Source organism: Acinonyx jubatus, chromosome D4 (assembly GCF_027475565.1).
Source record: "Acinonyx jubatus isolate Ajub_Pintada_27869175 chromosome D4, VMU_Ajub_asm_v1.0, whole genome shotgun sequence".
Classification (NCBI taxonomy): domain Eukaryota; kingdom Metazoa; phylum Chordata; class Mammalia; order Carnivora; family Felidae; genus Acinonyx; species Acinonyx jubatus.
The window spans coordinates 7,062,066-7,073,843 of NC_069391.1; the positions used below are offsets into that span (position 1 = coordinate 7,062,066).

At 58.8% G+C, this 11,778-nt stretch overlaps 2 protein-coding genes across 3 annotated transcripts; one reads left to right on the forward strand and one right to left on the reverse strand.

Moving 5' to 3' along the window:
• The first annotated feature begins 401 nt into the window (after window positions 1-401).
• SPOUT1 (SPOUT domain containing methyltransferase 1) lies at window positions 402-8,130 on the forward strand. Of its 2 annotated transcripts, none has more exons than XM_027035328.2 (12): window positions 402-493; window positions 1,047-1,092; window positions 1,406-1,531; window positions 3,391-3,550; window positions 3,785-3,874; window positions 3,995-4,044; window positions 4,237-4,367; window positions 5,314-5,386; window positions 5,492-5,590; window positions 6,039-6,141; window positions 6,325-6,472; window positions 7,391-8,130. In XM_027035328.2, exons 1-12 carry the CDS (start codon window positions 458-460, stop codon window positions 7,523-7,525), a joined length of 1,197 nt encoding a protein of 398 aa, XP_026891129.1. In that variant the 5' UTR covers window positions 402-457; the 3' UTR covers window positions 7,526-8,130. The 2 variants fall into 2 exon arrangements, with proteins under 2 accessions (XP_026891129.1, XP_026891128.1); XM_027035327.2 differs by lacking the exon at window positions 402-493 and adding an exon at window positions 517-713.
• On the reverse strand, window positions 7,527-10,947 carry ENDOG (endonuclease G). The gene is made up of 3 exons (XM_053204528.1): window positions 10,182-10,947; window positions 9,035-9,144; window positions 7,527-7,873 (listed from the first exon to the last, which is right to left on the reverse strand). The coding sequence occupies exons 1-3, from the start codon at window positions 10,698-10,700 to the stop codon at window positions 7,591-7,593; spliced, it is 912 nt and encodes a 303-aa protein (XP_053060503.1). The 5' UTR covers window positions 10,701-10,947; the 3' UTR covers window positions 7,527-7,590.
• Window positions 10,948-11,778: the final 831 nt, after the last annotated feature.

Below are 11,778 nucleotides of genomic sequence, written 5' to 3' on the forward strand. Positions count from 1 at the left end.
AAAATAATAAACTAAAACACATTTTAACAAGTCTGTTAATTAAAAGAGAGTAAACGAACGAATCTATAAAAGAGTTGGATTAAATTATCTCCAAGGTCATTTCCAACTCTGACTCACACTCCAGCTCTGGGCCTCAGGGTCCCCAGGTAGAATAAAATCAAGATGAGTTTTGAGTGCCGCTCGTGCAGAAACGGCGGGCGACTCTCGAGCCGTCCACGGGTCCAGGACAGCACTACACAACCTGCCCTTTGGACCCCGAGCCCTCCGCAACTGGCCCCCAGACCTCGTCCCCCAACTCACTGCGGGGGCTCATCCCAGCCCAAGCGCTCGCGGAGCAGGCAGAGGCCCGGGCCACGCCCCCGCGCGCCATTGGCTCTCCGATTGGACGGCTGGGAGGAGGTGTGGCCGGAAGGGGTGAGTCTGATTGGCGGGGCGGGGCCGACGGTGAGCGGCGAACATGGCGGAGCGTGTCAAGAAGAGGCCCTGCGGCCCGGTAGGTGGCGGGAGGTGCGGTCCCGGGCAGGACGGGGCGCGGGGGCGCGAGAACGAGCCGCGCGGGGGCCCGTGGCGGGGCAGTGCCGTGTTTCCCGTTCCCTGCTTGTCGCTGACCCGAGGCCGGAAGCCCCGAGGTGCCGCATGCTCGTGGCCGCGTGCGCCCCTGCATGGATGAGCACCGGGTGGGTGCAGGGCCCGGACAGCGTCAGGTAACCCAGGTAACTCGAGTCCTTTCGTGGCGTATCGCTTCTGACTCCCAGAGTGACAGCAGGCAGGTTCTTTTTCCCTGAGCCTGTTTCGTCTTCTCTCCGTTGACACCTCATTCAACAACTTGTTGGATGCTTACTATGTGCCAGACCTGGTATTAGGCCCTAGAGTATAGCGGGTCCCTTCCCCCCGACGCTCTCCCTAGGGTGGCAGTGGTGGGGGGGGGTGCCTCACCACCCCCATTTTACAGGCAGGGGGCAACTTCGGAGCAGAAAGTTGCCCCCCCCCCCCCCAGTTGTGATCATTCAGCCTCACTCCTATACCTCTTCCCGTTTCTTCTCCAGGGTGAACATGGCCAAAGGGTCGAGTGGCGAAAATGGAAGCAACAGAGTAAGTAAGGGGGCTGGGTGGAGGCTGGGTGGGTGGGGTGGCGGGGGATCCACTGAACCTTGCCCAATGCCACTCCAGCAGTGCACTGCTGAACCCTGTGGAGAGCCACCAGGTCTGTCCGCTCTGGGTCCCACAGCACCCAAAATGGGAAAGAAGGGGCCAGAAGCCCATATGGCTCCTGTGGCTGCTCACTAAACAGCGCTGGAGAGCCCAGGCTGAGCCCTACTGAGACGGCACCATCTCCCGGACTGCTCCGCGTCGCTCTCCCTCCAAGCCCTCTCCCCGCCACCAATCCAGATGTCCCCTCATCCAGAGAAAGAGGAGAAAAGGAAGTGGAAGGACCTCAAGCTGATGAAAAAACTGGAGCGGCAGCGGGCCCAGGAAGAACAGGCGAAGCGCCAGCAGGAAGAAGAGGCTGCTGCACAGAGGGAGGACCAGGGTGAGCAGGCTGGGTCCTGGGCAGGGCAGCCAGTGTCCTATCTGGGAGGGGCCTTAGAGCCCAGTGGGTGTAGACGTCCTGATGGAGAAACTGAGGCCCAGAGACTGGGAGAGACCCGGAAAACTGAGTCCTAACCTCCTACTTAGGTAGGTTTAAATCTTGTGGAGGGAAAGTGTCACATATCATAACTTTCTATCTCCAGAACTCATCATCATCATGACGGTGGTTTTTCACTTTTTTATCGAGCACTTTGTGTGCTTTAATTTAGTTTTTCATTTACTTATTTTTATTTTACTTTATTTATTTATTTATTTATTTATTTATTTATTTAATTTTTTAAAAGTAAGGTCTATGCTCAACGTGGGGCTTGATCTTAACGACCCTGATATCAAGAGTTGCATGCTCTACTGACTAAGCCAGCCAGGCGTCCTTTATTTTGATTTTATAATAGAATTTGGGGTTTTTTGGGGGGAGAGGGGGTGCCTGGGTGGCTCAGTCAGTGGAGCATGAGTTGACTCTTGGTTGCGTTTTGGTCACGATCTCACGATTTGTGAGGGCTCTGCGCTGACAGTGTGGAGCCTGCTTGGGATTCTCTCTGTCCCTCTTGCTCTGCCCCTCCCCCCTCATGTTCGTGCTCTCTCTCTCTCAAAATGAACATTTTTAAAAAAGAAACGATTTCTTTAAAAAAGGATTTGTCTTTTTATATCATTAAATAATAGCTGCTCAAAACAATCTCCCTTCCTGGGGCACCTGGGTGGTTCAGTCAGTTAAGCATCTGACTCTTGGTTTCAGCTCAGGTCGTGATCTCACGGTTTGTGGGACTGAGCCCCACATCTGTGCTGTGAGCACAGAGCCTGCCTGGGATTTTCTCTCTCTCTGCCCCTGCCTTGCTCTTGTGCAAGCTCACTCTCTCTCTTTCTCAAGATAAATGAACTTAAAAATAAAATCTCCCTCCCCACAAAAATATAGACAACTAGAAAGAAGAAAGAAAAAATTCCAGCAAACGTTGCAGTGAAAGTTTCTCCAGATATTATGTTGCAGATATTATACATATGCAGAGAACATACAGATACAGTTTTATAAAGTGAGACCACTTTATCCGTGAGCTTCTGGACCTGGTTTTTCTCATCCCACATTGAACCCTGGGTGTCCTTGCACATCGGTACATCTGGATCTACCCTAACAAATTGTGTCTTTTCTCCTCGTCTAGACCCGAACCTCAGGAGGGTTAGGGCATCATAACCTCTAAGCCCATTGGTGACCAGTGGTGACGGTGACAGTGGAGACAGAAACTGAGCATGTCAGCTGTTTTACACACCAGGGAAGCCCTTCATGGGTGTTCCTCCTGTGGCTCCCATTGGACAACTGCGGGAGGGAAAGTATGGTGGTCCCTCTAGAGCTAGACAGCCTGAACCCAGATCCCGCTGTCTTGCTTTTTGTGTGACCTTGGGCCACAGGTTCTCCATGTCTTGATGGGTATCATGGTAATACTTTTTAGGGTTACTGGGTAAATGCACACATATAAAGACGCTAATAATAGCTCTCTTTATTATCCCCATTTGACAGCTGGTAGTGGAGGCGGTAAGGGGCAGGGCCAACATACGAACTTAGGCCAATGTCTCTAACCACTCCCCAGTCTTACCCAGGGGTGTGCCCTGCTCATGGGAGCCTTGGAGACCACTGGGTCCATTTTCTTCTTGGGGAGATTGAGGCCTGGAAAGGGGAGTTGGATCTGATTTGCTGACCTCAAAATTCCTCCCAGAGGGAAAATTGTCTAACTCTGAGCCCTGGGATGAGAGGAAGTGAAGGGAGAGCACAGCCCTGGCCCCTCTGACCACGAACAACCTTCCCCTGCCCAGGTCGGCCTTATACCCTGAGCGTGGCCCTGCCAGGCTCCATCCTGGACAACGCCCAGTCACCGGAGCTTCGCACCTACCTGGCTGGCCAGATTGCCAGAGCCTGCACCATCTTCTGTGTGGATGAGATTGTGGTGTTTGATGAAGAAGGCCAAGATGCCAAGTGAGGAGCCATCCAACAGGGCACCCGGGCTCAGGGAGGAGGGAGGGGCTGCTAGGACTGGCTTTGCTGCATTCTTTTTGCCTCCTGCTTGCCTGGGCTGAGAAATGTCTGAAATGCCCCCAGTGAATCTGGTGGGAAGAGTCGCAAAGCAGGGGACCACAGAGGTCAGACTGGGTGGAGGAGCTCTCGAAGGGAGGGCAGTAGGCTCTGGAAGGCCTGTCTTTCTCTCTCCAGGACTGTGGAGGGTGAATTCAGGGGCGTTGGCAAGAAGGGGCAGGCGTGCGTGCAGCTGGCCCGGATCCTGCAGTACCTGGAGTGTCCGCAGTAAGGGGGTGAAGGGCAGACTGGCCTGCGCGTGGTGGGGTGGGGCAGGGTGGTGAAGGTGCAGGTCAGGCAGGAGGTGGCCTCCCCTGGGAACTTTCTGAGATCTGCGTTCTTTGCTAGGTACCTAAGAAAGGCGTTCTTCCCCAAGCACCAGGATCTCCAGTTTGCAGGTAAGGCCGGAGTGGGGGCTGACCCCCATTTCCCATGGATCACCCCCCAGACCCCGAGAAATTGCTGTGCCAGTGGGAGAACGGGCCCAGGCAGGGCAAGGCCTGTGCGTGGTGGCAAGCAGCAGGTCTGTGGCAGACCTGAGGCTTGGAACTCCATACCACCGTGTGCTTTTGCACCCCTTCTACCCACAGGGCTTCTGAACCCCTTGGACAGCCCTCACCACATGCGTCAGGATGAGGAATCCGAGTTCAGAGAAGGCATCGTTGTGGACCGGCCCACCCGGCCGGGCCACGGGTCCTTTGTCAACTGTGGCATGAAGAAGGTAGGAATTGGGAGGGTGGGTTGAGACATACATTGGGGACATACCCTGGCTATGGAAGGCAGTGGGCAGCCCTGGACCCAGGCATCTGTGCCTGGTCTTCCTCCACTGATGCAGGTTTCGGCCAGAGAAGTGCCCCGCAACAGGGCTCAGTAGATAAAGCCAGGAACAGGTCGACTGTTTCTTGAAAACTAAATGAACAGGAGATAGTTCTCATGCTCAAACCCAGCCCAGCCCAACCCTGCGGCAGCGAGTCCAGAATCCCTCTGGGGCAGCTCCAGCGAGGTTGCAGACCCACCCTGGGCCGCCTGGCTACGCTCAATTCTCCTGGAGTCAGAGGCAGAAACACTTCCATGTGTGGGGTCCCCTCTCCCCGCAAAAAGAGCAGACCAGGATGACCCAGACCCTGACCACAGACGAAAGGAGGAAACACGAGAAGCGTCTAAAGGGAAAGAAAGTGCCCCGTGTCCTGAATTCAGAATTGGCATGAGACGCAGACATCAGTTGTTCTCCATCACATCTCCCATTTACCTCATGCCCGGCCCTGGGCAGTATAGCAGTAGCTGCTGTTTATGGAGAGTTTCCTGATTGACAGATGAAGAGAGCAAGGCTCAGAGAGGCTATGCGGCCCGCTCAAACTGCTACAGCTAGTAAGTGGCATGGCCACTTCTGTTCAAAGCAAAGACTGGGATCTCATCTCACGAAACACTGCCTACTCTGTGCCAGGCCCAGAGCATTCATCTCTGCCCAGTGCCCTGGGATAGTCATCTTGCACGAATGGTCTCTTGTGAGCAGGTCTGGCGCAGGTGCCAGAGAAAGGGGATGGAGGTTGACCTGGATCCCTTAGGTACCTGGCCAGCCCCCGCCCCCATGCCCCCACATCGGGGGGAGCAGTGACCCCTGCTGGTCCTGTGGGGAATAGCACCCATTTCTCCTGGCTTCTCCCTAGGAGGTGAAGATTGACAAGAACTTGGAGCCTGGACTTCGGGTGACGGTGCAGCTGAACCAGAAGCAGCTCCCAGGTATCTGGAAGCTTCCCAGCTTGGCCAGCATTTGGGCTCGGAGCCGCCTCCTTCCACCTCCTTGTCCCTCACCCCATCTTCACAGCCTCTCCACTTCATCTGCAGAAAGCAAGACCTACCGGGGGAAAGTTGTGTCTTCGCAGGACCCTCGCACCAAAGCCGGTCTCTACTGGGGCTACACAGTCCGGCTGGCTTCCTGCCTCAGTAAGGACGGAGTTTCCTCCTTTGAATATCTGGCCTCTCTCTGGGAGGCTACAGAGAGCCTTGCCTGACCCAAAAGGCAGACTAGGGGCTTTGTCCTACCACCTTACTGTGTGACCATAGGCAAATGCCTTTCCTTCTCTGGGCCTCCGTCTCCCTGAGTGCGCTGCCTGGAATATTGTGAAGGACTTCTGAGAGAAAGGATTGTGATCGATTAGTAATGTCTGCCGTGGGGCTGGGAATAGGACATAAGGACAGATAGGAGTTCTCAGAGCTCCTTCCTCCCCACCCTCCACTTGGTTTCCCCAGTCTAGCACAGGCATGGTCTCCTGGACTTCCCAGGAACAGTGGAGGGCCTGGGTGTGCCTCCCGTGCCTGAGTCCCCTTCTCCATCCCTCCCCCAGGTATACATATACACATAGCTAAGTGGCTATGTGGGTCTCTCCCCCAGGTGCCGTGTTTGCTGAGGGTCCCTTCCAGGACGGGTATGACCTGACCATTGGGACATCAGAGAGAGGCTCAGATGTGGCGTCTGCCCAGCTTCCCAGCTTCAGGTGGGTATAGCCTGGGGCAGGGGCCAGGGAAGCCGGAAACAGTCTGGGGGGGGGAGGGGTTATGGGCAGAGCTCTACGGGCTGAGCCCCTACTGCATACCAGGAGGTGGGGACTGAGTGCTCTGGGGAGCTGCATGCAGTGTGACCTCAGTGAGCAGTCACTGATCCCCTCTTATGGGCACAGGCATGCTCTCGTGGTGTTCGGGGGCCTCCAGGGGCTGGAAGCTGGAGTGGATGCGGACCCCAACCTGGAGGTGGCTGAACCCAGCGTCCTCTTTGATCTGTATGTCAACACGTGCCCCGGCCAGGGCAGCCGCACCATCCGCACCGAGGTGAGCCCAGTGAGCCCGGCTGCCTCCCCGCTCTAGCCCCAGGCCGTCCTCCAGGTTCTGCCACCAGCCAGGGGTGTGTCCAACGGGAGTGCGGCTCTCCCCCACCCACCCTGCTCAAGGCTGTCTCGAGCCAGCCTGCCCTGGAGATGGGTTCCTCACTACCTCAATCTGGCCACAGCAGATTCCAGCAGGGACCGCGTATGAGTGAGCAGGGAGTCAAGAACCCTGGGTGCTCGTGGCCCTCCAGCTGCTGGACCAGCTCGTAGGCTGGGTGACCCAGGAGACCCTGGCCACCCCCACCCTGGGCCTCGGTTTCCCCAGCTGTACTCTCTGTGTTGCACTTCCTCACGCATGACGGTGGTGGGCAGGGCGGTCCTTCCCACTGGGCCTCACTGGCACCTCAGTCCTGTGGGGTGCAGTGTGTAGCTAGCTCTGGGAGCCTCAGTCCGGAGCATCCGTGGAACCCGTGGGCCCACTTGTGAGGCCAGCACAGGCAGCACACTGTAGGCACTTGGCTTCCATTACTGTCAAAGGGTGGGGAGTACACAGGTGGACTGCCCCAGTCTGTCCCCAGGGGTCCTGCAGGGGCCACACCCTCCCAGCAGGAACCCCCCACACCCACCCTGTACCAGGGGCTGAGAACTGCCTGTCACCTCCGCTAATCCTGACCCTGGGAGGCAGGTATTATTCTGACCATCCTCTCTTTAGAGGGAGACACTGAGGAACAGAGAGGCAAGGCCCTTCCCTGGTGGGGCATGCAGCCAGCCGGGGTCAGATCAGCAGGGTGAAGCTGAGCCTGCTCTGAACTTCCTCGGGGCTCTGCTGAGGGCAGCAGGCCCTGGGGGGTTGGGTACTGCGAGGCTGGGGGCCGGGCTCCCTCCAGCCTCCCGGGCCCCAGCCTGTTGCTTTCCTCTCCAGGAAGCCATCCTCATTTCCCTGGCCGCCCTGCAGCCTGGCCTCACCCAGGCTGGGGCCCGTCAGGCCTACGACAGCAAAGCAGCAGCAGGGAAGCCAGAGGTTCCTGGGGTTCCCCCAGGACAGACACAGCCGTGACTTGTCTCCAGAAATCACCACCTTTAATGCAGCCCCGCCCCCGCAGTCTGGCAGGGCTGTGGCCTTCACTTGCTGCCTGCAGTGACGGCCTTTAGGCTGCCTGCCCGTGCCAGAATATTTGGCACGAAGAGCAGCCCCGAGGCCCGCTCAATGCTCTCGATGGGCACCAGGAAGCGCTCCAGCGGAACCGCCTCGTCCACGGGAGCGTTGGGCATCACGTAGGAGCGGAGTTCAATTTGCCCGCCTGCGGCCTCCAGGATCAGCACCTTGAAGAAGTGGGTGGGCACCGCCACGTGGTTCTTCCCGATGACCTGATACTTCACATAGGACTTCCCGTCAGCCTCCGTCCTGCGGGCAGAGCCGGGCACACATGGCCTTTCAGGGCTCCCAGGGCGTCTGGTCGGACCCACGGCTGCTGCCCTGACCTGACTTCAACTTGTGTCAGCCTGTAGGACTGCCACCTCAGCGCGAGGCTCCCGTGCCCTTCTTGGCTCCCCAGGAGGCTGGGATCTCCCTGCAGGGTGAACACTCTCCTACCCTGTTTTCCTCGTGCCCAGCACTGGGTCAGGCAGGACGGGTGACAGCAGTAAACGTTACTCAGAGAATCGGGCCTTGTGGACATTCACCTTCCCTCCTGCAGACACATGCTTACGCTCTACCTACCCCTGTGGAGGGCGAGCACCAAGTGGGCAAGGCCCATGAGCCCTGAATCCCCTGTGCCGGCACAGGCACTGGTGTCCAGAACACTGGCCGGGTGACTTCCGGTCTTCCCCGTGTCAGCAGGCCGTTGAGGGCACTTGCAGTGACCATCCCCCCCCTCCCCTTGACTCCTAAGCAACCACGAGGTAGGTAGTGGCTATTATCCCCATTTTACAGGAGAGGATATTGAAGTCACTTGCCCGCTCCTCTAGAGATCAAGTGATAGGCCCTGGATTCCTTTTCAGGCCTGTGGGCCTTGCCGTAACCTTTTGCCTCTATCTCGATCTTCAGTACGCCAGGAAAATCACTGAGCATGCCCAGAGGAGCTCAGTCCCTTCCACCTGGGAGGCAGGGCTACAGAGGGCCCAGAGTGGAGGCTCAGGGTCAGGGAGAGGGAGTTCTAACCCTGGCTCCAGGGTGAGGAGGGTGAGGAGGATTGTTCCAAGCAGAGGAGACCGAAGGCAAGAGCCTGACCTGACGAAGACTTTTCTATCTGGGTAGAACAGAGTCGGGTGCGCATGGCAAGAGGTGAGGTAGGAGAGAGGAACAGAGGCAGATTTGGGGCCTGGTGCCATGCACAGAGGAGACACGGTCTAGGTGGGTACCCAACAGGTCTCTGGCTGTAGAAGTGGAATTAGGGGGCCTAAAGTAGGGAACGGACAGGCTTGTGAAGAAACCAGATAACGTGACCTGCCACTGAGTGTGGACCCAGGGGCTGAGGCAAGCCTGAATGGTGAGAGTGGCAGGAAGGGGCCTCTAGGGAACGGGAGGCCCTGGCATCCCCAGCCCCCACTCCAGCTCTAGCCTTACCTGGGCAGGAAGAGCGGCCCTGTGCACACATAGACATTTTGGTAGGTGCGGGTCAAGCTGCGGCTGTACTTTTCCAGGTTGTTCCAAGCATTCTGGTTGAGGTGGGGCACCTGGTTGGAGACGTGGGGCTCAGAGGCTGGGGCCCTTCCCCCACTGTCAGGGGGCGGGAACTGACACCAGGCTGGGACAGTCCAGCGGGGAGTGGGGTGGGCAAGCATGCTGAGGAAAATGAGGTTCAAGGAAGGAGAGATTCCTTGAGGCCACCTGGCCATGAGGGTGGAGCCAGAGAGAGCTGCGGGGGGGGGGGTGCCAGCCTGCACCCGTCTGGAATGGGACAACCAGCATCCCAGGATCAGAAATGCTTCTCAGCTGCAAAGGGCTCTGCTAAGGAAAGGGGCATTTCTCCCTCTTCAGAGAAACAAGCCTCCCGGCCAGTCCCCAGGGGCCCCTGGGAAGGCCAGTTCTCCAGCCCTACCCGCTCCTTTGCCAGTTTGAACCACATGCAAACCCTGGCTGGAAGTCATGGATTGCTCCGGACTCCGTCCCTTGAGCTCTCCAATGTCCTAAATGGGCAGAAGTCAGAAGGGAGGCTCAGACCCCAGGGGCTTCACGGAGAGCCCCAGGTCAAGTCTCCAGGCCCCGCTGGGAACAGGCCTAGAGGCAGGGCACACAGTGACTGCTAACCGCTGACTATGCTAGTTATTTTCCTTAGACTCCTGTAAGGCTCGCAGGGTAGGGACAATGGCTGAAAACCCAGGTTCCTCCAGACAGACTGCCTGGGTCTCCTGCTGTGTGACAGTGGGCCAGTCGCTTTGCCTCTCTGTGCCTCAGTTCCCTCATTACAGATAGTACTGCTTGCCATGGACCAGGAAGCGTGCTCAATACTCTTGTTTGCACTGTCTTCGGTTCCTCGGCGCTACTGCGAGAAAACCGAAGCCCAGGGAGGTGCCCAGAGGCCCACAGTTAGGGTCAGACTGCAGAGCAGGTGCTGGGCGCCCCCGTGCTCGGTGCCTCCCGCCTGGGGCGCGCGGGGTGAGCAGCCAGGCGCCTGAGCCGAGCGCGCACTCGGCAGCTCCCCCGCTCGAGAGGCGAGGCGAGGCGAGGCGAGGCGAGGCGAGGCGAGGGCGGGTCGGGGCGCGGGCGCTACCTGGGGCGCGACGTTGCTCAGGTAGAAGGTGTCGTCCATGGCCTTCTGGCTCCAGCGGTGGTTGGCGGCGGCGGCGAGGTGGCCGCGGTCGAAGCCGCTGCCGCGGTAGTCGGCGTTGGTGGCGCGGTGGTACGCGTGCACCGAGTCGTCCTCGCGGAAGTCGCACGAGCGGCGGTCGCCGTCGCCGCAGAGCCGCTCGGGCCGCAGCTGCTCGACCACCCAGAGCGCGCAGCGGGTGCGCGGGTCGTAGCACAGCACGTACGACTCGCGGCTCTTGAGCTGCGCCAGCCCCGGCAGCCCGTACTTGGCCAGCTCGCCGGGGCCGCCGCCCGCCGGGGTCCCGGGCTTCGCGGGCACCGCGGGCAGCTCGGCCGCCGCCGCCACGGGCAGCACGGGCAGCCGGCCCAGGAGCCCCGGCGCCGCCCTCGCGTCCGCCCGCCGCCGCCACCGCCAGCCCTCGGCCGCCGCGCCCAGCCCCGCGCCCAGCGCCAGGGTCAGGCCGGCCCGCAGCGCCCGCATGGCGGGGAGCGCGGCCCGCGGCGCACGGGGCACCCCGCGACCTCCGGCGGCCGACCCGCGAGCCTCTTAAAGGGGCCGCGCCGGCCTGCGGGGCCCACGGCGGGGCCGGGTAGGGGCGTGAGGGAGGGGTGCGATGCCCGTCGCGTCCACTCACAAACGTTTCGAGGAACAGGGGACCCCAACAGAGCGGGCCAGACCCGCGCGTAGCCTAAGTCCCGGCGTCCTTTCTTTGCCCTTTTAAGACGCGCACAGGAGGTGGGGGGGGGGGGGGCGGGGGTGGTGGCACGTGTCACCTCTCCCCTGGCTCGCGACTGGCTGCCGCCGCCCGGCTCCGCCCCGCCCCGCCCCCTCCCAGGGCTGCCTCGAGGGACCCTCCTCCGCGCGAGCCGCAGGAGCTCCCACTTAGCGCCTAGGAAGTGTCCGGCAGCTTCCATCGAGAAGTGACTTAATCTTCAAGAGAGGAAGCTCCTAGTTGGCAGAACAAGGAAACAGGGCCATGACCCCAGGTCTGCCTGACACCAAAACCTACCCTCCCAACCATTACACCGTAAGTCAGGAGTCCTAGGACACTGGCAAGTGTTTTAACAGCCTGGGACGAGGATGCGGCTGACGCTAACTGCTGGTTGGAACAGAAACTGGTGATTCCCGAGGGCAGTTTGTATGTAGAAACGCCTTAAAAAGGCTCATACCTTTCAACCCACTTGGAGGACGGAGCTGGGGAAACGAATGGGGAGTGCGAGGAGTTTAAACAGGAAAACTTCCCCACAGTATTACCCGTAATGGAGGCTGGAATAAGCAAAATATAGGGGTTTCAGACATGTTTAGCATGCTAGAATACTCTATAGCCCACAAATACATTTTAAAATCATACAGCAACTTGCTTCCCACCTAACATGAGAGGGGAGAGGGTACACAAAACTATCAGAAAATGACAACAATGTAGCAAAGACAAACGTGCTCCCAGTGATGTCTCTAGATTGTGGTTATGAATTGTTTCTGGAGGTTTTGTCAACCTCAAAAAGAACTTGCTGTGTCATCCACTGTGCAGTACCCCCTTCCCTGGCACCCCGCCTTTTCC

Coding starts and splice junctions, on each gene's coding strand:
- SPOUT1 (XM_027035327.2), top strand. CDS start 663: ATGGATGAGCACCGGGTGGGTGCAGGGCCCGGACAGCGTCAGGTAACC. Junction 1,093..1,405: donor GCGAAAATGGAAGCAACAGA/GTAAGTAAGGGG, acceptor CCCCTCATCCAG/AGAAAGAGGAGAAAAGGAAG. Junction 1,532..3,390: donor TGCACAGAGGGAGGACCAGG/GTGAGCAGGCTG, acceptor TCCCCTGCCCAG/GTCGGCCTTATACCCTGAGC.
- ENDOG (XM_053204528.1), bottom strand. CDS start 10,700: ATGCGGGCGCTGCGGGCCGGCCTGACCCTGGCGCTGGGCGCGGGGCTG. Junction 9,145..10,181: donor TGAGCAACGTCGCGCCCCAG/GTAGCGCCCGCG, acceptor GTCTCCAACCAG/GTGCCCCACCTCAACCAGAA. Junction 7,874..9,034: donor GGGCCGCTCTTCCTGCCCAG/GTAAGGCTAGAG, acceptor CTCTGCCCGCAG/GACGGAGGCTGACGGGAAGT.